This window comes from Lepeophtheirus salmonis, chromosome 14 (assembly GCF_016086655.4).
Source record: "Lepeophtheirus salmonis chromosome 14, UVic_Lsal_1.4, whole genome shotgun sequence".
Taxonomy (NCBI): Eukaryota; Metazoa; Arthropoda; class Copepoda; order Siphonostomatoida; family Caligidae; genus Lepeophtheirus; species Lepeophtheirus salmonis.
This window is the reverse complement of record NC_052144.2, coordinates 8066564-8093812: the sequence shown is the minus strand read 5'-3', so window position 1 is coordinate 8093812 and position 27249 is coordinate 8066564. Positions and strand designations below refer to the sequence as shown.

Here is a 27249-nt window from a genome sequence, read left to right as displayed (position 1 = left end):
AGCTTCTAATTTTAAGCCAATCAGAATTGAGAATTACTAAACCCTACCTTCCTTGCCTTGAGCGTCCACTCTTTACACATAATTTCAATGTTAATACACTTACTTCATTTTGCTCCAACTCATGCTAATTATCAAATATATATCAAAAATTTATTTATTTAAGGTTTCCTTACAGCCAAAAAAGGTTGTGGGAATTCAATTTCCGGGCCTTATCCTTCTTTACAGTTTGCCAGGATTATTTTAAAATAAGGATTTATTTTTTTCTCCATGACTTATATTCATAATAGTATTTTTAGTATTCTAATATATATTTACGAGTACAAAATGGATGAAATATTAAAAAAAATGATACTAAATTTAAATGAAGTAATAATTATAATCGTTTATATTGTAATTGTAATATTTTCGGAGCTAATGTTTACTCAGTTCCGTTTCTGCGTCATGAAAAGGATGTTCACTAACGGAGGGAACGAATGGGTATCAATATATAAATTTCTAGAAATACAATTAATCCATTTGACTATAAAAATGTGTTGAAATTAAAATACCTGTACATATAGTATGTATATAGATAGTTCTCTATCTAAAAGAGACCGAGATTCGATATCGAATAAGTTGCGCCTTTGAATCGCTTCAAAAATATTTTTTTTGTACTTAATTGTTTTTGTAAGATTGTTCCCTGTTAGCATCGTAGCTTTTACACCCTACAGCTTGTTCAAGCTGATTACCGAAAGTCAACATGGTAACTCTGACCATTTGAAGAAGGCTTATCTGTCGTGACGTTCCATTAGATTAGCTACCATCAGCTCTGACGAGGAAGGAAAGGGATAAAGAAATAAACAAGGACATTGGCAAGACTAACTCCAATGTCGATCTTCAATTCGACTCCGATTCCAAGAAAGGACTTAGAATTATAACTCTGCAAAATATCCTCAAGGTTATTCTTGGACAAAAATGCTCGATAAAGTTTTTTATGAAATCGAATGTAGTAGGGAAGGATGTTCACTACTCAGGAGTAAAATAATAATGACAAATGCTAAGGAAAAGAATATTCATCATATAGATAAGCAACTCCAAAAACCTCGGGGAGCTGAGCTAAAAAATACACCCAATTTTCATCATTACATATATGTATGACCAGTGATGTTAACCGTGTGCATTTTTTTTGCTGGCTCGTTAATTTGTAATTGGTAATTTAAAGAATGCATTTTCTTTTCCTTAGCAGTTGTCCTTCTTATTTAATTCCTGAGTAGTGAACATTCTTTCCGAAATAGATTCAATCATATTCAAACCCCTGATTGAACATTCGTGTATGATCATAAAAGACGGAGAGCACCCTCATGCGAGTCAGAGTAAAATTGTGGATCGACATCGGAGTATTTCTTGCCAAATGCCATTGTCCTTGTTTCTTTCTTTCCCCCCTCCTCCATTGTCACAGCTGATCTCCAAAACATTCTTCTAATTGTCAGGGTTACCATGTTGATTTTCTGTTTCTTTTTGTTAACATGTCCATTATAGACTGGACTTTCATCATTATGTAAGACCCCTAACAACACTCATGCCTCATTTGAAGTAACAAACCCACCTGATTATTCGTTCATCCCTTTCGTCTCTCCAAAAATAAGTATTTGTAACAAAAAAAATTCCCATATACTGAAAGTAAAATCTGAATGATTAAATGAACTGGAATAGACTCATATAATAAGTATTTTATGTATATTTTTTTAACTTTCTTATCTGTTTGTGTTTCTGTTTGAGGGTGTCTTTTTGTACTACAGCTACTTTTTCATAGATATAATAATAATAATTTAATATTTAATTATGAAAATAATATAATTCTATTAAACATGTATACACACTATTAAATAAATAATTCCCATTTTTTCTTCTATGTAGGTATGACGAGAGAACTGAGTAGAGTCGGATCGTCCACACGTCAATTATTTAAAAATGGTAACAAGTTACAAAAGAAAGGAACTTTGGTCGATGATGGAGGCTTAGAGCCAGCACTGTCACATTGCATATTAAATATATCCTCGTCTTTCTCGCTAAGGGAAACTGCAACTTCCAAACATGCATCAATGCATTTGCAAAATATATTAGCGACGGAGCGATGAGCGAACGTGCGACAGTGAGACACATTTCGAGTACATTTCATATTGAAACTCACACAGCCAGAAGGTAAAATAACATTTTTAGATGGGGTCACGACGATAAGCTCATGACTCTTTGAAGGACTGTTTGTTGAGGAAAGCTCCGTCGTACTAGCTTTTCGAGTAGAAGAATACAAGACCGGGGGGAGAGTGGGTGTCGTCGTAGTGGAGGAAGAGAACTTAACTGAGTGAATAACGTCAAGAAAGTCTGTATCAGGAACTTCACGAATGACATTGACATCCTTATCTTCATCACTTTGGTTAGGATCATTTGCAGTTCCATAGAGCTCAAGTGACCATTTGAAGAACTTTGCGTGCATTGTCAATTTTGAATAGGCGTCGTTGTGGATCTCTAAAATCCAAGTTCCACTTGGATCCTCTCCCCATGAATGAACAGTCATAAAAGGCCAATTCGTAAAACCATTGGAGGAATAGTCCTGAGGTCTAGCATCTAATAGAGTTGAGCGTGTGCCCATGGGAGACTGAAGATAAATTCGCAGGTCTCCACGCTTTCGACCCGTTGCGACGTGTATTGGAGAAAGGACCTGAAAGGTATTAAATATGTGATGAATTAATACAAAACAATCTAGAGGGAAAATCAAGAAAATGAAAAATGTTCAATTAATCCTGTTTTACATCTTATACCTAGGCCGGCCAGTACAATATTACAACTATCGGCCTTGTATTTAAATGAGATGATATACCCAAGAATATTGACAAGGGTTATCCATCTTCATTTGGCCCATCAATTTCAAATTCTTTCATTGTGCTCCTTAATGACCAATTTGCAGCACACCCAAGGGATACAATGCTATTAGAAAAAACGTTGTGACCTTTATTTTATCACACAATCTTTTTTCTAAAAAGAAACAGAAAAAGACCCGAAATCATCTGGCTTTTCACCAAATAAGTTACTCATACCATCTGTTATTTATCTCTTAAATATGACTTATTTCCATAATATATCTGCACAATCTTAAAATGAGTTATATAGAGCTATATCCATAGTATTACAATCCTACATAGTATTTTATTTGATACTTTATTATAATTTGCTTAGTAATATTTTATTATATGAGTAGCTATACATTTCTATTTGTATATGATAGCCAAAAAAATTTCATAGAAATAATAAAATGACTCATATATATATATTTATTTACAACGATTACTAGGGATCAACAAGAAATTGTATTCATTTTCTTGAAAGGGAGCATTAGTAGGATAAGTTTTTACTCCGTTTATTTATGAAGAAGAATAAATTATGAAATAGAAATTTAGCCGTGATGCAAGTGTAATAAAAATACAAGGTTGTACCATAACGCGTATACGACTGATGTTTCACTTCCACCACGCTTTTAATATTAACGTCATAGTAGATGAGTGGTTGCGTGTTTAGTCAAAATCTGTTTATCTTACCCAGCAGCCGGTACAATACATTTATTTGACAATTCTAGCAATCGTGACGTCATAGACTATAAGTGGTTGCGTGTTTTGTACAAATCTGCCTGTCTTGCCCAGGAGTCGGTACAATACATCAGATTGAAATTATAGCGAGCCTGATTACAGGTTGGTCTAACCTTGTATTTCTATTAACCTTGGTCATGGTGTATCAAGTGAAACGAGGCAATTGACAGCTGACAGCAAATACATTGGGTATTTTTGTGCTAGCGAGGTAAAGAGAGGTTACCACATCCATCGAGATTTTGCATATGAGTAACTAAAGTGCTTCCAAAATTTATTTCTTGTGGCATTTTCTCTCCTCCAAACAAGGTTAATTTTAAATCACAAAACCTCTTGATTTTGAAATGAAGAATTGTTGAGGTTTGAGGATTATAATACGCAAAGTCCTTAAAAATACATAGTCTATTGGTCCGTTCCAAACTTATACACGTATATTCACAAAATCTCGCTAGATGTGGTAATCCACCTTAACGCCGTGAAAATGGTTAAACAAGAAAATCGTAGAGCAAAAACAGCAGATTTATACATAAGTATCTCTCTTTTTGATGACGTCATGGGTGTATTTTTGAGTTAATATAATACATAACTAGAAGGGGCTCCAAGTAGAGCGCAAAACCTCGGCTTGAAATATTATTGATTATGTATCTCAATTTGTACCAAAGTTATGGTCGATTATGCATTTTATACGTCTTTTGTTACCTTTGCCTCTCAAAATTTAATAGCTTCATACTCTGACCTTATATTATCTTCATATTAAGTTTAACCAAAATAAATATGAAACTTTGAACATAATCCTGGTAAAGAACAGACAAACAAACAGTGGCAAAAATATTATCTCCGTTCATCTTCGTTGGCGGAGGTAAAAAGTAAAAAATGTAGACATATTAAATTTATTTTATCCATTGATTCATTATTTATAGGAACAATATTTAGGTTTTTCCATTATTTACTATAGACATATTCCTGTATTTAGGGTCCCAATGACGGCATACGTTATGCTAGTACATTTTCAGAGAGAACAGAAAATCATTGCAGACTAACCTTGCATAATAACATTCCTCCAGACTCTAGCTTGCTTTTGTGTTGACCCGCTCCTTATATGTTTAATACACAATGTAAAAAAGAAGTCAACAGGGATTCTCAAATATGAATGAAATCATCAAACGTGTATAGTATGTAATATGAACAAACTCGTTTTTGATTTCCAAATTGTATAATTGAACAACACTAAAAGTTCATAGAGTTGAGCAGAGAACAGTAACTATGTATTCCATTAAGTTAAGTAGAGTTTTCAAGGATTCCCCTGTCAAGTACTGCAAACAAATACTTACGCTTTTAAGATCTAGCATCTGCACGTATAATGCTCTTCCTTAAGGAGAATACTTCAATTACATTTTTGTTAGTTAATTTATGTACTAACCATATAAAGATGCATTAGCTTAAATTCATTTCCCATTAAATGCAAATGTAGGGGACATAGAATAGTTGCTAGAGGCCATTTGTCTTGAATATCAAAAAAGATATGGCCACAAAAATTATATTATAATACAATGCAGATGTTTGTTTAAAAACCCCTAATTTTTTCCAACTTTCCTTCGAGATATTTGATAGAGACGGATTTGAGGAGTATAAGTGGATATAGTTTACAAGTTTTCCTTTACATCATCCTTTATCTTTCTCATGTCGTTACCTTCATGGCATCACGAAAGCTTTCTTCCAAGAAAAAAACAGATAAAAGGTCAAAAACCATCTGGTAGTTAGCCAAATAAGTCAAAAATAACAACTGCTATTTATCTCAAATGTAACTATAAATGTCTTAAAATTTATTCACAATTTTTAAAATGTATTTCATTAGATACTGTATTATGATATTGCTTAATAAAACTTTATTAAAAGCGTAGCTCTACATAAGTTTTTGTGCAATAGCCAAAATGTCTTCATAGAAATAACAAAATGGCCAATAGATGTATATAATATATACAACGAGGGATCAACAAGAAACTGTATTCCTGCCCTTTTGGAAACGGAGCATAAGAATAGAATAACTCGTTACTTTGTTGATTTATCAAAAATAATAATAAATTGTGAAATAGCCATGATGTATCAAGTAAGATGAGTGAATTGACAGCGGACAATAAAATACATAGGGTAGTTTTATGTTAGAGGGGTAAAGTCGTGTTCTAACTCGAAATAGGAGACAACATAAGCGGAAAATAACAATTCAATTACGGCAACCTTTAATAATATTAAAGAACTTCCCTAAGTGAAGCGTTATACATTATTAGAAGGAGGAGATGAAACGCAACTCTTTTGAGTTATTCGGATAATTATCAATATTTTTATCTTGTAAGAAGATGAAAGGATCCATATGTGGAGGAGTTGTGAGTTCGTCCCTTATGGAGTAACGGAAGAATTGACATGTTTTGTAAGGGGGGCGAGGAGAAGGCTGGAGTGAGACATATGGTACACATAAATTAAGATCCTTGTTAGTATTAGCTGCAATGAAAAAAAAAGAGCACAGAGAAGAACATTTTTTCCTTTTCTAAATTTCCAAGGTAATTTTTCCTTACAACAATGTCAACTCTAAGGATGTCTTGTTCCATATCCTCTACTCCTATAGGCAGTAATATATAATTGGTGTCACTTTGCTTGACTTGGCGACTATGTGCGGAACATTTGTAAACTATACACGTAAAAGCAATTCTTTTTAAAAGAGCAATATCTTTTGAAATTATTTTTGCTGTAACTTATATAATTTGAAATTGCTTTTGCTGTATCTTATATCATTTGAAATTGTTTTTGCTGTAACTTATATCATTTGAGTTATTGTTTCATTAGCCATCAGTTGACATAATTTCATTAAAATTCAAAACTCAATCATTGGGGATACATTTGATATGTAGTAAGACTGAGTCACATGATTGCTTTAACAATATACAAAAAATAACTCCCTAAGAAATCATGGGGCTGTTATTCTTCAATTTTTAGGAGCACATTCTCATGAAGTTACTCAATAATTAAATGTTCTCTCCTATAATAATAATACTAACATCTTAATAAATATATCTTTTAATATGACGTGTTGATCCAGGGGATGCTTTATTCGAGAGACTAAAGCATCCCCTCTGTACACACGCACGTTACTAAACTTTATCGAAAGTTCCTTTAATTGATTAAATGGAGTTGCACTGATTAATTATAAGTAAACATTCTAGGATTCCATTTGAGCTAGGAATAGTCTTTTTAGTCTATAAAGTACATAATGCATTTTAATAGATTCCTTCCTATTTTAACATTCTAACGTGTCAGCGAGTAAGAAAACAGTATCGTTTATAGTGATGAAAGGCATGGTCCCGTCTCTAATCATATTTGTCAAGGATTCTTTTGAAGCAGAGCAGATAGAGAATAAGTGATTATTCTATGTAACACATTTACATCAGTTCAATATACGCATGTATGCAAATATCCAAATTAGTATTTCTTTAGTTTTACTTTAACATACAAGGTGGTCCAAATAAATTAGGAAAATCTTTAAAGGCTTATTACGAACGAACAAAACAGGTTCGAGCCAAGGTTAATAGAAATGCAAGGTTATATCATAACCCATATACGACTGATATTTGACTTCCACCACTCTTTTTCATATTGACGTCATATTGTATGAGTGGTTGCTTGTTATGTCAAAATCTGTCTTTCCTGCCCAGCAGTTGGCACGATACATCAAATAGAAAATTCTACCAAGCCCGATTATATTATGGTCTAAACTTATATTTCTATTAACCTTGGATATAACTATATTTTTTAATTATATGAGAGCTACGTTTAATCCTATTCAATTATTTATAATGAAATCTACTTCTCTCGATAACCTCGGCAACACGGCGCAAGAAGCTTTAGAAGGCTGGGCGACCTCCTAGGGATCCAGCTTTTCCAATGTACTGGTAACTGATTTCTTGAGGCCCTCCACAGGCGTATGATACTTGGCACAAGCCTCATGGTCGACCCTCCCCCGGAGATAAAAATTGCATGGGTTCAGGACCAGGCTCTTTGCAGGTCAAAAATCCAGGGTTCCAAAAGTGAGGATATTTTGTGGCTTAGACAATGTTGTACTATTGTGGCTTTGTGGGTTGGTGCATTGTCTTGTTGGAAGGTGTAAATTATAAGTAAAAAACCAGAACCAGTACACTGGCAAAGTTATATCCCATCTAGTTCGGTGATTATAAGCCTTTAAATATTTTCCCAATATATCTGTACCACCCTGTACATAATATGTACTACACATAAAAGTATAAATAGAATCTGCATCAATGTTCACATTTTATACCAGTTAATTAATGTAAGGAAGAAAAAAGAGACTATTTGATTATGCAAGACCAGATGTTAAATTAGATATTTAAAAATGAAAAATGTTAATTGAACATTTATAAATTATAATATATCTATAACACTACGGCTGTATGGCTGCTTACATGTTCCAAATGCTTAATCTGACAGGCACTACTCTTCACTTCCAGATGAATAGTAATATATCCCATAGCAGGGATCACTTTATAATAGTAGGGTGACTCCACTTTGCATTTCATCTGCTCAGGGACAGAGTTCCATTTTTTAGCAACTTTGACCAGAGCGCTTGTATCCATGAGTCCATAGCCATATGAATGAGATACAAGTCGTCCCATGGCATTCATCCGCCAATCAGGGGCACGTAGATTGGCTGGACGAGAAGTTCGAACGACGAGGTGTTGAACATCTCTCCATGTAAGATTGGGATTCGCTTCAAGGGCGAGAGCAATAATCCCTGCGGCCATTGGTGCACTGGCAGAGGTACCAGTGTGTTTTAAGGTACAGCTATGATGAAGATCCGTCGTGACGATTTGTCTTTCCGAGGTAGTTCCAGAGCTATTGAGAGAGAAGGAAAAAATAAAGGAAAATAATGATTATTCCGAAAATGGAAATTTATTATTTACATACATAGATATTCATTTTGTTTAAAAATATAGCCATATGCGTCATATTCTTTATAATTGTTCATATGAGTGATTCGAATGAAAGAAGAAAAGATCAATCAATGAAACACATGTATTTTCTTAAACATTTGTAGACTATACAATACTATACTGGGTATAACAACAAAATCCCGCTCTTTTGATCTATCTACTTTAAATTCAGATAAAGTGGTCCTTTTTTTAAGGTTTATTAAAAAAAAACCAAAAAACAAGAACATTATTATTGAAAATATATCTCAAACAGCCATAGCCTCGACTCGGGTCATGAACCGCGTGCAGGCCATAGAAACTAACTAGAGACAATGCAGGGGCGTCCGCAGAATTACATTTCTAAATATATAACTTTATTTTTGGGGGGGAGGGTGGAGGGGGTTGTAATTTTTTTGAAAAAATTCAAAAATTAAATTAAAAGTCTTTGCAATGTTATTTTGTTTTGTAAAAAATTTCCAATATGAAAAGTTCACAGCTGTTCTCAAAAAATTTCAATTTTTTTTTTTTTGCATGTATTAAATTTTCTAGAGAAAAACAAAAATTACTTAATTTCAGTGATGGGCTACAGACCCTCCAGCCTACACTCCTGCAAAGGAGTGGAGATGTATGGACCTCTCATGACGTTTGACTCAATGTTACTCGAAACAAAATAATCTATCGGATTTAGGTTGGGTAAAACCAAATACTAAATTAAATCTTTGTAAAAAAATTAAAATATCAAAGTATTTAGAAAAAAATTTCAAAATTCTACAGCTATTTACCAAAAATTTAAATTTTTGAAAAAAAAAAAAAAAAAATCAAAAATCTATAGCCATTAACAATAAATTATCCCTTGGAAGATGTAATAGGCTAGAAATTTGAAATTTTTTGTAATTTTTTTCCTTCAAAAATACACATTTATTTACAAAAATTCTGACTTTGAAAATGTAATAGGCAAAAAAATCTTCAGTGGTTGACTTCTTGCAGTCTTTTAATTACTAAGTGAAACGTTTATTTGTATATTTCACCATTAAAAAAAGCATTGCACAATTTTGATGTGCCAGAAAAAGCATATTATTTGAAGTACCGGATTTGGATGAAACACCCTGTATATAAATATATATTTGGTGAGTTAACACAAAACAATCCTGAACAAAAAGCAAGAAAAAGGAAAAAATATGTCCAATTTATCCTTTGTACAACCCACTAATTAATATGGACATATACATGTGTGCGCGTCTAAAACTGAATACTCCTTTAGATCTTACACCATGCACATACTCGTGATTTTATTGAGTTGAAACCGGTTTATACTTCGAGACAAGGATCTTGACTAGTTATAAACAAAACTCCAGCAAAATCTAAATAGCAACAGAGAAACAACAGCCGATAATATGGAGAGACGTCGAGTCGCAATTTTGGAACTTTCCGCGCGGGGAAAAACTCCCATTGAAATTGCCAAGGTTCTGAGATGCAACCGCACCACCGTTTACAGCGTGGTAGCCAAAGGGACTCCTGAGGTGACCACAAGATCTAAGTCAAGGCCTCAAAGGTCGGACTAAATGGTTGCTGCCGTGAAAAAGTCTGTCGAGGACAAGAGAGGCAAGGTCACTGTCAGCGGCCTCTCCAGGGAGTTCAACGTCAGCAGAAGGACCATGGACCGGTTAGTTAAGAAAGATCTTGGTCTTCAGGTCTACAAGAGAACCCCTCGTCAAACCCTCAAGCCGTACGCGCACACCTGTATATATATATATACATAAGTCAATTATGGTCCTTCTACTCAAATTTCGGGTATAAGTTGAGTTATACAAAAATGTATACTATAGACAGGGGTCTGATGGAGGGGCTTTATAGCCCCCCCAATTTAGGATTTTTTTCATTTTACTAGAATTGTTTATCCAAAAAATTCAATTTTTGAACTTTTTTTTCTAAACATTTCGTTTTTTGTAAATAGCTGTGGATTTTTGAAAATTTCGATTACGAGCTAAAATTTAATTTTTCCAGTATTTTTTCTAAAAAATCTAATTTCTAAATGAATAGCTATGAATTTTTGAATTTATATTCAAAAAATTAAATATTTAACATTCAATTTTTGAACTTTATTTCCTAACAATTCATTTTTTGTAAATAGCTGTGGATTATTTTTTTTTCCAAAAAATAAAATGCCAGAAAATTTAGTTTCCAATTCTTTTTTTCAAAAAATATAATTTCTAATTGAATAGCTATGAATTTTTGAATTTTTTTCCAAAATTTAAATTTTTGTGAATAGTTATGGATTTTTGAAAAAAAACAACAATATATTGTATATTTAAATTTAAAAAAAAAAGAAAAATTTCAAAATCAGAGACACTCTAAAATATAATCATATGGACCCCCGGATAACAAAATCGTATTTTTTAACTATTATTTAAAATATTAAAGAATAGGAAATGCGAATTTTTAATAGACATTGGGATTTTTTTTTTTAATATTCCCATCACTACTTTTTACATTTTAGAAATACTAGTCAACCTTTACTTATGATAATATTTTGGATTTAATATTTTTCTACGACAATTAAATTCAGCCCTTCACTATTTTTGTTGCAACTTAACATAAAAATCAATCAATTGACCCCATATGAACAACCAATGGGTACATTTTTACACTTGTCGTTGAAAACATTATAGTTTTTTAATAAATAAACCAATTTATTAATTGATTTGTTACATATGAATATACATAACCAATATTTACTTTCAAAAACAGTTTTTGCACTTAATTTCGACAACTTTTTCTTCAATTTTATTGCAGAGGTACAAGCATAAGATTGCAAATAGGGAACCAACAGAGCAAATGAGTGTAAAAATATCATTTTCACGTGACGTCAGCACATTTTAGCACCTAAATAACCCAGTTTTAAACAATAAAACCATTTTTTCATTAATATTAGTGAACTATTAGATGTCAAAATAGGATCAACAAATAAAAAGAACGAAAAGCTGGTTGTCTATCAAAATTTCTATGCCCCTATTGAATAGTTTTATGATATATCTGACCTCAAAATGTATTTAAAATATGTTATGACTTGGGCATGTGAAAATTGTCCGAATTTTTGCGAGCATACATTTAAATATATAGATGTTTGTATATATATATATAAGGTATTAGTAGTGCTCTTGTTAATAATTTCTCCCAATTAAGAAAATTCAAACGTATTAGCGAGTAAGGAGCACTTATACTTTATTTAATGACATTTTTCAGTAGATATGTCGTCGTCCATCAAAGTTACCGACATATACTTTTAATACATTCTTGAGGATTTAGACAATTTCCACATGAGTGGTTATGACATCGTTTAAAATCTGATTACCGTGTTGTAGAGATAAGAATTACATTTTACAATGGAAAGAATAAAATATATTTTTCTTTAAATATACTATTTTGCCTTTCCCTAATCGATAAAAAAATGTGCAAGTCTAACTATTTAATAGTGATTTTTAGTATGTATTACTTTAATTTAATTCAAATATCTAGTGTTGTGTCGGTCCGGTTCAGTCCAGTCTTAGATCAACACGATGAATATCCGTGTTTATCACTTGTATTCAGTATTAGTATTCAATGCAGGTGTTGAATTTTTTTTTAAATTATAAAAGTCATTAGATGGAGTTCAATTAGCATGTATAGGAAATTTGTCCATTTTATGTTGTAAAAATTTCAATTTGGAGGCACAAAAATGGTGTTTCCTTCAATAAGGCATGCGCATTGCTCAATTATATTAGTTTATAAGCAAATCAATAGAGAGTGTTGTCTTCTAACGACAAAACAATACAACTCCCTGAATGATAATATTATTTAATATAAAATATAGGTATGTTACTCTCATAAAGGGTGTGGTGAATTTTTATTTAATTGAAAATGAAAGAGAATTGCCCTTTTTACATTATTTATGTTGCGCGCTCAAGCTACAGACTGTTACACTATCCTGCAGCTAATATTTTTTTAATGCAATTTCGCTCCATATTATGAAGAACGTAGTCACTCGATTGCAAGTTATAAAAGACGCCAATAGTCATACAATAGCAAGGGCGTCTGCAGGGGGTGGCCCGGAGTCACCCCTCCCCAATTACAGAATTTTTGCTTTTTATTTGTAAAAAAATAATATTTGAGATTTAATATCATTTTTCTAATATTTAATTCTACAAAATTTAATTTTCTGTAAATAGATATGGATTTTGAAATTTTTCTTCGCAAACTCGAGTATTTGAATTTAAAAAAAAATTTAATAATTGGAATTTTTGTCCAAGAAATTCAATTTTTTTTAACAGCATGTTATCTTTGAAATTTTTGAGAATATCTATGGATCTTTGAAATTTTGGAGAATATCTATGGATCTTTGAAATTTTTGAGAATATCTATGGATCTTTGAAATTTTGGAGAATATCTATGGATCTTTGAAATTTTGGAGAATATCTATGGATCCTTGAAATTTTCTTCCAGAAAATCTTATTTTTTGGGAAACAAATATGGATTTTGGAAATTTTTCTTCACAAAATTTAGTCTAAAAAAAAATTTAATAATTGAAGTTTTTCTCCATCATATTTTTTTTTTTTTGTGAACTGCAGTGGATCTTTAAATTTTTTTGAGAATTAATATGGATTTTAGAAGTTTTTTTACAAAAATCTTAGTTTTTGTGTAAAGCAGTGGATTTTGGAAAAAAATTTCAAAAAAAAAAATCCATAAAACAAGGCCCTTCCCACAAAATATAATCCTGCGGACGCCCCTGAATACAGTCTATTAAACAAACAAAAATAAGTGGAAGATCCTTGAGATAGTCTTCCATAGATATCACTATATAGATAATATAATAACTTCTACTATTGGAGGACAAAAACAAACCTTTTGGTAGTTATATAAGATGTACTATTTGTACAGGTATTAAATTTTATTATGTTACTGGTAGACTCTAAAATAGGAACTCATATGAAAATTTAGAATCCTTTATTATTCGACGGTTAGAAAATTAACTTTCAAAGTTAAAAGGGGATCAAAATTGACCCCTTGGTAGTTCTAATTTTAAACAAGTTGTTGAAAAATAAGGATTTTGCATTGTCAAAATATTATTATTTCATTATCAAAATGAATGTATTTATCGAGTGTAAATTTAATTCATACACAATTTTTAACATATTTGCTAAGCATGATGTATTGCAATCCAAAAGTTTCATAAATAATTATTATACAACTGTTATTATTCTGCGTGTTTATTTAAAAAAAAGAAAAAAATGATTTAAAATATCTGAATGCATTTTTGAGAACCCAACGAAATCTGCAATACAAGAAAATTGTAAGGAACTAAACGTACCTCAGTTAACTGTACATCGAATGAAATGACGTCTTATGGGAAGAAAGGACCCAAGCCCATAATTACTTTTTCACCAATGAATACGTATATTTTAAATCCATTTTTAATGTAATAAGAAGAAACTTGCAAATGTCTTGATCATTAAAGCCTTTTTATGATTGAAGCAATTGTTATAAAACAGTTTAAAGTTTAAACAGTACAGTTGTAAGGTCATATAAAAGGTCAAAGGTCACAAAAAAGGTAAACTTCTGCTAAATTTTTATTTTCGTGTGTGTACTAAGGTGTACAATTTTGAGGGAGACATGTTAATTCGATATTCTGTTGTATTTTAATCAAAAAGTAATGTTTGTAAAGTTTAAGGTCGTTGTTTTATATCTAGATCCATTTGAAAATTACTTTTTTTAACGACATTGTCGAATTGTAAATAGATTCAGAAGTTTAAATTTTAAAGTTATGTTGTTGAGTTTCAAAAGTTCCGTTTCTGCGGTGATAAATAAGAATATAATCCTTATTTTTCATTTTGAAGAAAAATAAATTGTAGCCTAACGAAATACTTTGAATACTCAAACGATCAGAACCACTTTCCAAGTCCTTAAATCTTTTTATCAAGTCTAATTCGAGTCCTCAGATGTTTTTCTATCTAATTTCAGACATTTCAAGTCCATAATTATTATATAGGGCCTGTGGTGTTAATGCTTTTCTTGATTTCAGTTTCTTGAGTTGCAAGTCTCGAGTCTTATCCACCACCTCTAGTGATAATACATTTATCAATTAATACTTTGGACCTTCAAATGTTCTAATCAAGGGGGTTCAAAGTTGGATTTTCTACGTTATCGATCTTTTCTAATAATTGTATTATAACATTTTAATAGATTTAATCAAATATGAGATATATCTAAGTCAGTATTTTGAAACTTTCTATTACGATTATGTCGTTGATATTACTTGAGAAGATTTGGGAGAATTCTACATATTTGACTTTTGAAATGTTGAAAGAATACATATACTATAAATTAGATATAATTAACCTATTTAAGTATTCATTTTTGATATTCATTATTCTACTTTACCGTATTTAAGGAGTTATCCGAAAATCCCTACTCAAACATTTATTATAACTTAATCTTTCCCTAAACTGAATGTTTTCCCAATTATTTGTCATGGGATGAAGTAGAAATATCTATTGAAGCTTATATATCATGTCTATGGCGAAGCAATTCATTTGAAAATGTTTTTAATTTTGAGGATTTATGGATCTTAGTTACATTGCCCAACAACGACTCCAAAAACTCATTTATTACTTAAGCCCTCTATCATTTACTAACTGTACTTCTCAATAATAATGATAAAAAAGGATAGTAAAGGATTCGAGGGCCAGATGGCTCGAGGAGTGAAATGCTATGAGATAAAAAGGACGGGGTGTACTTGGTAGGATTTTAAAGGATAGAGGTAGATGTCCTGTTCCACTAATAGTATTCTAACTAATTCGTTTATTTATCAAAAAGAATAAATTATAAAATAGCCATGACGCATCAAGTAAAAAAAAGGTTTATTTTCTCTCCCATATACCTCGAACATTTGTACATAACCGAACCTACTCTCCCGATTTCTCCAGTGCAACAACGGTACTGCAGTCTATGTTATGAACAAATGTCACAAATTTAAATCATTCATTGTGTTCTTTTATATCAATTACTACCATCAACGTTATGAATTGATATTTAGCCTCTCTGTATATATATTATGTGTATAAATAGATCAGGGGCACAACTAGAATTTTGAAACTGGTGATGGAGGAAGAGGGGGTCATGTTCCCTTTCCCAAACTGCGGCGTATATTTAGAACATGGAGAGCTAAAGAATGTTCTTTCCACTCAAATTCTAACATTACTCATAATTTGAGTTATATAGAAGGATTAAATGTTAAATATAGAAAGAAACAAGTTTATTCTACGCATAATTAAATTATATAAATACTACTAATTGATATTTACTATAATACATAATTGATGATTATGCATTATTTCTTCAATTATGACTACTATAGCGAGTGTAGAAGAGATATGTCGAATATGGACTCGTACATGGTTGATCAAAATTTCAAGAAGGAACTGCATCTTAAAAAATGTGTTGGTTTATCAAAATAAAAGCCATAACTTATGTATTTATCTGATATTTTGTGAAAACATGACGCATTTTGTAAAAGATCACCAATCCAATAATTGTTGACTTAATTAATGTTATATTTTGTGAAATCCATTATTTATTTTGTACAATGCGAGTTGCAATACATAAGTGAGCGGCGCTCAAAATTCTTGAGGGGGAGGGCGCTCATTATTTGAGAAGAGCGATAAAATCGCTCGAATTTTTGCTCATTTGATATAAGTTTGTATAATTTTTTTGTTTCTACCTCTTATGAGACATCATCAAAAATTTGAGAGACAAAAAATAATTTTAAAGATTGTAAGAATAGACTGTTGACGTTATGACTCAAGATAAGCTAGAATCTTTTTTTTTTTTTTTTGCTGTATCTGCGACTCTCTGCTGTTTACAGTTAATGGGGTTGCCTTTCATTTAGCTGGCGACTTTAAGAACACTCAGCTATCGGTTCACCTAGAGACACCCCCAGCTCCTCCTTTGTGGAGATACCGTTGGAAGATACATCTTTAATATTTGTAAACGAATTTAAACAACTGAAATACAAAGTTTCTTATATTTCTATGTAGTAAATTGACATAAGATCCCAAAATTTCACGCAAGCATAAGTCCAAAAACTTGAGAAATCTCTATACATGCTCAAGCTAATTATCAGGCTTAAATGCATGATATTATACGAAACCTCGGAAATACAGGCTCGCAAATTTTTTTGTGGTTAAGTCACACAAAACGATAAATAAAAAATTCTTGACATCCCTATTTCAATAAACCCAGTCATTTAAATTATTATAAGCTTTTGCAAATATTGTATAGTTGTCACAAAGCGTACGGTACACTTGAACTTGCAATATATTGCATTTAATTGCACTCATAAAAAGTCTTCAAATTTAAATACACCCACACGAGCGAAATAATGAGCTCTACTCATTTTTAATTGAGCGGTGACGTGCTCATAAAATTAATAACTGAGCGGAAGCGCACTTGAACTGACTAATGCTCTGGCGAGTTGTAATTTTATTTTCATTTTGATTAAGAAATCACTCCAATATAGAAGCTCCAAATGTGAAGAAAAAAGTTATACAATTGTAAAATTGTTACAAAAACCTATATTGGGAAAATTGAAAAAATGACCGCTTTGTACATGTTACCTCTCAAGCTATTTGTAACAATTCAATCGTTGAAAAAAGTGGATAAAGTAATACAATAAAGCAGTGGTTCCTATATTTCTGAAGTGGGACAAAACAGAGTGGTCCAGATATTATTTCCAAAAAAGAAGAATATTATATAAATTATGGTATCAAAACTTAAATAATGATAATATACATATTTTTATAATTCTCTTTTGGCTCATTTTAAAAAGTATTTTCTCAGAAGATAGTGGTCCACAAAAACATAACAGGATAACCCCTTTTTACCGCTACAGCTAACTATCGGACATCTGACATAGAAGATACGCTTATCCAACTTTCATGAGACCAAACACTAAAAACAGATTTTAATTCTAAAACACTTGACAAATTCTGAATTTCTATGATTGTGCAGTTATTTATTTTCAATCAATAGTCAAATTACTTATATTATTTGCCTCTTGGTTGAACTTTATAGGATTTATTCTGAAACAGTAAGGTAGGTACGGCAGTGAGTTCGTACTGGAAATAGCTTCGTATATCCTCTTCTCTCACGATCAGTACAAGTAACCTAGAAAATAGTAGCAATGGGTTGACATACACTTTCTCCTTATCCTCTAGCGCCTCCAATGTCTTGTTCCGATCTTTCTTCTCGATTTTTGACTCTGAATACGAAATTACATCTACTTGATGCTGTATTGTTTCACCAACACTTTCTGCGTCATCATAATTGATTTAATCTCCTTCTGTTGTTCTAACTCATGTCGCAATACTTCCTAGTAGAGGCTCGTTTTCATCAAATGAGTAATTACTTTCAATCCAGGCTTTGGCCAAAACCGATCAAAGCGGATTTTGGAAGTGCTAATTTACATAGAATTGGGCTTCTTTTGGTACCAAATTATTACGTGGGAATTGGATATGGCAGCTTAAAACGTTGATACGGAGTGGTGTTTCGGTCCTTATTTAGTAAGTTCAGTTCAGTATTAGGGCCAGTCCTATTGGTCCTTCGGACTGTCAATCATTGGGACCGTTCCTTAAGATAGTCTGTCCTTGAGACCTGTGCTTGGAATTTTTCATACAAATATCGAGGGTCTATTAAGCCAAATAAGATATATGAAATATATAGTAAGATTATTGCACATATCTTGCAAAAAATATTATTTTTTTCATTATAAAATAATATAATACGAACATATTATATTGTTAACTAGTTATATAATTGATCCTATGGTATAACAGAATAATGAATAAAAGGAAAAACACCCTCATTGACGTCACGAGGGATGGTTTTACGTTCTTTAAGTACCAACAAGTGGGACTGAACTAATTGGGACCGGACTGAACTGTGGTCCTAAATAAGGGCTAGAGTTGCCAACCATCCCCTGAAAAACGGAATCGTCCCGTATTTAGAAAGAAAGAAAAACACCCGTCCCGTATTGAGCTTAAACGGGACACACTTTGTTCCGTGATACTAGGAGTTTAAAAAAAATGTCACTAGGAAATTAATTTGAGGCACAAATATAGTCTTACAATTTTTCTATGGATGTTCTATAGATGCACTATTTCAGGATGGATGTTCTACTTTCTATCAATGTTAGACCATCATATCATGTAATCGGGCTTGCTAGAATTTTTAATCTGATGTATTGTACCGACTGCTAGGCAAAACAGGCAGATTTTGAGAAAACACATAACCACCTTTAGCCTATGACGTTACTATTGCTAGAATTTTCAATTTAATGTATCATACCCGACCACTGGGCAAGAAAAACAGATTTTGACAATATTAAAAGCGTGGTGGAAGTCAAACATCAGTTCTACATACTTAAAGGTATACTCTTGTATTTCTATTAACCTTCTATTATTTTATATTAATGTATACTGTTTTATGTAAGCATGACAGATTTCTGTTTAAGAAAGATTCATACTGTATTCAGTTAATTTTGTATTTTTTAAAGTAAATTGCTGGATATTAATTTTTTTTCCTTGTGTTGATGTAAATCAAAAATATACATCTAATTCAATTTAGGATCAAATGGTTAAAAAATCGGAGAAATTGGTTGCCAACCGTCTCTTGAAAACGCAATCCATATTTAGAAAAAAAAATAACAACCCCGTCCCAATTCTGCCAATGAGGTGTTGAGAGAGAGTTAGTACCCCTAATAAGGACCGACACAATACTAGTGATACGCTTGAAACAGTTGACGGTCCGCTCAGGTTTGACTTTATTTACAAATAAATAATCTCACAAAACTTACGCACAACAAAATATACACCAATTAATTCATGCAAATAATTATGAAGAGATGGAGAAATAGAAAATTTGTGTTAGCATGGAGACAGAGTAGTCATGTTGTACAACATATTGCATGTATGTACTCATGTATGTCATCATGCCACACTTCAATTGTATAGAATAGTACCCAAATACAAATGAGGTCAATTTTTGTATGATACATGATTTGTTTAATGTTTATACAGGGGTGTCCATATTTGAAATTTTATTTCAAAAAATTATTTATTAGAAATTTAACTTTTGAAATCATTTTCCAAAAAATAATTTTTTTTTGTTAAAACCTGTGAATTTTTCATTTTTTTTTTGTGAATAAATGTGAATTTCTGAAATTTTTTTCCAAAAAATTATTTTTTTGTGAATGGATATGTATGGATTTTGGAATTTTTTCCAAAAAATTAAATATATGAATTTTTTTTCAAAAAATTAAATATTTTTCTGTATTCAAGAGAGGATTTCTCAATTTTTTTTCCAAATATATTATTTTTTTGTTAATGTTTATGTATGGATTTTTGAATTTTTTTCCGAAAAATTAAATATACGAATTTTTTTCCAAAAAATTAAATATTTGAGTTTCTTTCTCAAAAATTAAATTTGTTTGTGAATAGCTGTGAATTTGTGATTTTTTTTTGGTGAAGAGCAATGAATTTTTGAAATTTTTGTGAATAACTGAATTTTTAAAAAAAAATTCCAAAAAATTAAATATTTGAAATGGTGGATTTTTGAAAAAAAAATTCCTCAAAATTTAATTTTTTGTGAATAGCTGTGAATATATGAATTTTTTTTTTTCAAAAATATTCCAACTAAAAAATAATAAATATATATATGTATATAAACCTGCCACCCTGATATATGTATATATATTTTTTTTTAAGAAAGAAGAAAATGTCCTACCTATAAGTAGTAGCAAGGGTTGACGCACAAGCCTCTGAATACCATGGAATTCGCCCAGATTCTGATGTGCTGCTCACGGTGATAGTATATATAGATGTAGCATATCCATCACAGTTACAATTGTCCTTAAATCTACCTCCATTTCCAGATGCCCAAACAAATATGGAGCCTTTTCCACTTCGGCCACGGGTAACACCGTTATGAAAAGCTCGATGAGCTAATTTCCCTGGACCATCCACAGTTTTCCCATCATCATTGGGTCCCCAAGAGCTTGAATAAATATCCACGTGATCCGGATTAAAACTTAGTGAACGGGCTTCAACAGCATCACTGACTTGACCATCAAGCATACGAATCCCTCCAATTTGAGCATTATAAGCAATCCCAACAGCGCATAATGAGTTATTGGGAGAGGCAGCAACCTTTAAAGTAAGGAGACCGTACATAATATATATCACACTTTGTTAATTGAAGGAAGGAATAAAAACTATTGATTACCTGTCCAGCACATCTTGTTCCATGACGGTTGGAATTTGAGAAATCATACCTAGGATTAGGATCACTATCATTATCATTGATATCTGTGGAAGCAAGAGGATCATAGTTTCTCAATAAATCCGGATGGTCTTTTTCAATTCCATCGTCCAGGATAGTAACAGCCACTCCTTTACCCGTGACTCCTTGTTCCCAAGCTCCTTCAACGTTCATATTTAAATCATCTTCACGATTTAAATACCACATTTTGTGCCAATAAGGATCATTCATTTCATAAGAGAAATGTTGATGCCTTCTTCTCTGATTTTTACTCCCCTCTCTTTTTACTCGTGAAACGACAGTACACTGTTCCCCCCAAGTCACTGATTTATCTTGCATTATTTTTCGTCGAGAAAGCCAGGAAGCCTGTCGTTTGGATCTTTTGTGACCCCGTCTCACAGATTGGAAATGATAGATATGAGAGTTTGGGATAACTTCTCCCAAGAGTATTAAATTACGTTTGGAAGCTAATGTTATTGCTGACTCAAGTCCTTTGGGAAGATGCAAAGTCCACTCATTAAGATATATTTTCCTTGAGTCAGCCATTGTCTTTGGTTGTTTATATGACATGGATTCACTATGATCCACTTCGTCCTCCTCTCGTCGAGGATAGCCCTTTACAAGGACAAGTAGAAATAGATGTAAAATGGAAGTTTTCATTGTCTTAAAAGTTTATATGTAGATGGGGAAAATAAAAGTTCAAAAAATCAAAGGTTAGTGAGATGTTGATTTATGTGGAGCTGCACAATCACTCTGGTTCATTACATGACTAGATTTCTTCGAGTTATTTCTGAAAAATAAGGGTATAAAATACGTTAGTGCTTTGTCTTATTTATAGTTATAATGACAGCTACAAATATGTAGATTGAGCTCACACAAAAACAATCATGAACAGAAATCAAGAAAAGGAGAAATGCACAATATATATTTTAAGTATGCAGTCAAATATTTCATAGTCATTTCGGTCAACTATAAACATTGTATTCCAATTGATAGGATGTGCTAAAATACCCAAGAACGTAAATTATACTTTAAAACCTTCATTTGATTTATGATACATAACTTGACCCTGGTAGGTATAGTCTTTTAAAAATACCTTCTATTAATTTACATAGTTTGGACGCAAAACTTTGCAGTATCAATACTTAATTACAAAAAAACAGATATTTTTATGAAATAAATAGAGTACCATTTAAAATCATTTTTTTAAATACTATAAGTAGCAATATTTTTAATAGAACATGTCCTCTTTCACAAGTAATAACTGTCTCTCCAAAGAACAGATTGGCAGCTCTTGAAGATGAAGAACGTGTCTATGGTGTATCTTGTTGATAGAAATGAATGATAAGTAATTGGTCGAAGAATGCAAATATAATCCAAACTCAATTTAGAGATAAATCATTTAGGTTTACTTTTGTGTTGACAAGCCATATAAAATGTACTTACTAACTACCAAAGGTTATATTTTGACTTAGTATATTTAATGCAGAAAATACAACCAAAAACAATATTGTGTACGTGATGATTTCAAAGACATTTCTCACATTATATTATGTTGGGGGAAAAAGTAATTTTTTAGTTCCCGCCCTTTTTTAAAACTAAGTATATCTTGTTCATTATTGGTCACATCGGATCATAAGATAAATCGTTGTAAAGATGTGAGTATATCCTACAAACGCTTTTTGGAGAGTATGGCACTTGGCCGGTTCACTCGTTAATATCGTGCGTCGAGTATGGAGGTCTCAATGGAAGAAATTCGTCATATTTTACATTTTTAAAGCCTGAAAGGGAAAACACGTCAAAAGTGATCAAGAAAATTTGCAATGTGTACGGAGCAAAAACTCTTTCGATTTTTGTTGCACAAAAGTGGTTCCAGCTATTTTCTTCCTCCGCTCAATTCTGTCCTCTACTGTGAACAACTCAACCGTTTGAATTTGGCGATCGAACAGAAAAGGCCAGCATTGGTGAATAGGAGACATAATCAAGACAACGCCAGGTCGCATATATCTTTGATGTCGCGCCAGAAGCTCCGGGAACTCAGATTGGAAGTTCTTAATCATCACCCTACAGTCTGTACCTTGCACGAAGAGACTACCACCAGTTCCTGTCTATGGCCAACACGCTTGGGGTACAAATTTAGTCTCAATAGAGGCCTATGAACAGTGGTTGTTTACTAATTGACAAGGGCTTCTACGAAAAGGTCATTATGAAATTGGATTCTCGTTGACAACAAGTTATAGAACAAAACAGTTTAACCTTGAATTAATTCGGTTGATTATAATTCTTCTTATAAAGCATTGAAATAACCCAAAACATCCGAAATTACTTTTTGCCCAACCTAATATTTAACAAGTAGGTTATTGTCATAAATACCTTGCAATAAAATTGCATTTTAAAAACAATTATGCTCTAAATTAAGGAACTATTATAATGTAAGTATGTATTTGTTACTTCCTAGAAGTTAGTAAACTAAGTACCTACTAAAAATGTACACAATTGTTGACAAGAGATCTATTCAAATTCATCCTTTTCTTAATATTTATTCATTAGATGAAGAATCTCCAACACAACTTTCCCATGAGGATGAAGAGAAAGAAATGAGCACATTATTACAAATTGTGTGAGAGATTCTTTAAAAAAAAACCATTAAATCAGATAACATAAAATAACTAGATACCTACATTTCCGGATTATTTTTAAGGAGTCAGAAAATATTAGTATGAACATCTAAGAAGTTAATCCATTTCTGAATATACATATCATATATTCATGCCTATTACACAATTATTATGATCTATAGAATGCTCAAATACAAGGACGATTTGCCAATCTTTATTAATTTTTCAAATGATACCTACAGCATACTACTCAAATAATACATTTACATGCATGTATTTGTTTTTATGGATAGGACTGCTGAAAAGGGAGGACATTGAAAGTTGTTGACATTGAAATTTATTTAGGTTAATTGGCATTTATTCTTCTTTTATTAACAGCAACACAAAATCTCTTGAGCTGAACAACAAAAGCTCAGGGACTTGAGTAACAAATTTAAATGACGTTTCTTGCCTATAGAATAATTTATGTATAATCAATTATGATACATGATACAGGACAAAAAACACACAACCCAATGTTATAATAACAAGTTAAGCCAGCAAGGATTTTCAGCTCTCAATGAAAATGTACTAAAGCATAAGGGATGACATAATTGGGAGTCTAAACCCCTAAATATAGTGTTAATGAATAAGGAACCAACGGAAAAAACAAATTTAATATCCCTACATTTTTTTACTTTTTGACAATGCACACACAAACACAGCATATGACGTACTACGAAAAAGATTTACTTAGTATATCTTCTGCGTTTGTCCTACAATTTTCGTGTTACTAACCTTGTTCTAATAACATGCACGCAACCGTCTTATTAGTAAGAGGAAATTGAATGACTAAGTCACACAGTCATAATAAGTCCATAATGTCCAGTGAAAATAAGTTTAAAATAAACATTTAGCTTCTTCAAGCTAATTTTACAAAAATTAACAAACAACTTATCCAAAAAATAAAAATAAACTTTTTAGATTGGACAAACAATGTAGGAGAGGAAGCACCATAATTTGGACCAAACCCGTGGTCTAATCCAGCCCAGTCCCACTCATCGGTTCATAAAGAAGGTAAAATTGATCCCTCGTGACGTGATTGAGGGTCTTGTTCCTTATTTTAAATCATTCCGTTATATAATAAATAAAATAAATTATATAACTTAGTAGAAATAAAATATGTTTGTATTATAATAAAGATATGATAATTTTTTGCCAGATATGTTCAATGCTCATAATACATATCTCATACATCTTATTTGATGTAACCAAACTGTTACTCCTGTATCTGGGGTGCTGTAGAGAAGAAGACCTGTGTTATTCCTCATGATAATGACCTCAAGGCATCAATAAAGAAGGAGTGGGTAAGTATGCGGGGCTAGGATTGAGGGCAATGATGATTACTTTGAAAACTAATTAATTATTAAGTAGATGAAGTTTCATTGCAATAAACTTTCTACTTTTTGTGAATCTTGAAAAAGTTGGGATATTTTTTTAACATTTTGGTATCGCCACTGTATGAATGCCTACATTTTCAACTGTCATGTAATGATGTAAGTAAATCGACTGATTATGTAAGTATCTATCAGTTCAATCAATTTGAATTTTAGATGACAATATACCACCAACAATCGATCCATCAAAGTCAAATTATAATCTTCTATTAAGGTGGAAAAGGTGCCAAAATGAGGAAGATAATGATTTATGAAAAACCTGGATTTAGAAATAATGAAGAGCGAAATATCATGAAGTCATAATACATAACCATTTCATGAGTCATAATCTAAGGATATTGAAAATGAAGGCACACAAAAGAGAGAGAAATTATGACAAAACATCATAAAATAATGTACATACATATTTAGTTCTTCTAAAGACTTCACCGGATGTAAGAGGACAAACCCTTTCATTCTCCATATAATATAACGAGAACGCGCCTATGATTCAAAGTTAGAAAATTGCTCAACAAATTGCGTATAACCTTGAGTTGTTAAACTCTGATATATGTTAGTAGGATATGCATAAATCTCATGACATACAGTGATACATACATATATTCAAAAAGCTGTCATTAGTCACATAAAAGGAGTTAGATCCGAAGATATGATTTTTAAATTGCTTAATTAAATCATATTTCTGTGTAAATTAATACATTATATGTATACAGAAGTAATTAACTTCAATTCGAATATAGAAATAAAGAACAGATCTATCCAGGATTAGGGTATATCATCGATCAATTACTTACCATATTAAATACAAAAGGCATTAAACAAAAGGTTATTCTAATTAGTATCTCAGATTTTTTAGATTATTAATCAATACGCCAAGGCAACTAATCCTGATTCATATAATGAATATCAAAGCAATTGTAATATGCTACCTATCGATATAAAAGCAACCTGGAAGGATTTTTCTCGATATTAGGTATGCATTTGTATTCTTCAACCAATTATGATTTTTCTTAAAATTGAGTCGGGATTTTGACATCCCATATTTGACAATTTTCTTCCTTAATAAAATTAATCAAAAAAGAGTTTTCATTGTTATACCCCCCCCCAGATCAACAATGCTGATGTTACATGAGCACACAAGATTTTATAGATGATAAAAAAATAAAGTAACTTTTTCGGGACCTTTCAAAATGGAGATATTTGAAGATATTTTTACACAAAGCTATATTTGGATGACAACAATTTTTCAGGGAGGGGTGGGGGCTATTCTTTTTGGATTTAAAAAAAAAGTTGACAAGCTAAAATTTTTGAAAACAAAAATCAAAAATTCATAACTATACGCAAAAAACAATTGAAAATTAAATTTCAAATAGTTCATTTGTAGGAAAAAATTTCAAAAATCAATAGCTTTTCAAAATTTAATTTTCTTTGAAAAACTTTTTTTTTTTAAATTTAAAAAAAGTACTTTTTTTGGAAAATAAATCAAAAATTCATAGTTATTTACGGAAAATTTAATTTTTTAGAAAATTTTTTTGGAAAAAAGTTCAAAAATGAAATTTAATATATTTAATTTTTGGAAGAAAATTTCCAAAATCCACAGTTATAAACAAAAAATTAAATTTTTGGAAAAAAAGTTGGAAAATTAATTTTTTTGGAAAAAAAGTTGAAAAATTAAATTTCAAATAATAAAATTTTTGTAATTTTTTTCCCCAATCCATAGCTTAATTTTAGGCGGAGGGGTACAGCCCCTCCTGCCCACTTCCTGTAGACGCCCGTGTCTATGGAACATACTCCATTTGCTTAAGAAAACACCGTTGTCATTGCACATTGCAACTCTCATATAAATATATAACTATGAACGATTATCATGATGCAAAACACAATAAAAGGATGTTAAATGCAAAGGAAGCTATTGACAGAAATGACGAAATAAATTTGCATCCAAAAAATGTACAAACACGATCAAAAGCGTGTTGAACACAAACTTATAAATCAAGAAGAGCTCCTTAAAAAACCTTAAGGGACACATTATATTAATAAATATTAATTAGTCTTACCAAATCTACATCTATAGTATGCATAAAGGCAAGCAAACGGGCTATAAATCACCACCAATTCTTTTAAAAACACTCAAACTCAGATTGACATTGCTGGACTGATTTTGATATAAATAAAATATAATATAATTTTCTGCTAAAATCAAGTTTATTTCTTTTGTGTACTCTCCCATTCAACTCCCAATATCCGACTGATT

General features: G+C 31.5%; 1 protein-coding gene across 1 annotated transcript; it reads right to left on the bottom strand.

Moving 5' to 3' along the window:
• Window positions 1–1699: 1699 nt before the first annotated feature.
• Window positions 1700–27249, bottom strand: LOC121129007 (furin-like protease kpc-1). Its single transcript, XM_040724648.2, has 5 exons — window positions 27053–27249; window positions 20906–21731; window positions 20408–20829; window positions 8087–8516; window positions 1700–2698 (listed from the first exon to the last, which is right to left on the bottom strand). Exons 2-5 carry the CDS (start codon window positions 21599–21601, stop codon window positions 1937–1939), a joined length of 2310 nt encoding a protein of 769 aa, XP_040580582.1. The 5' UTR covers window positions 21602–21731; window positions 27053–27249; the 3' UTR covers window positions 1700–1936.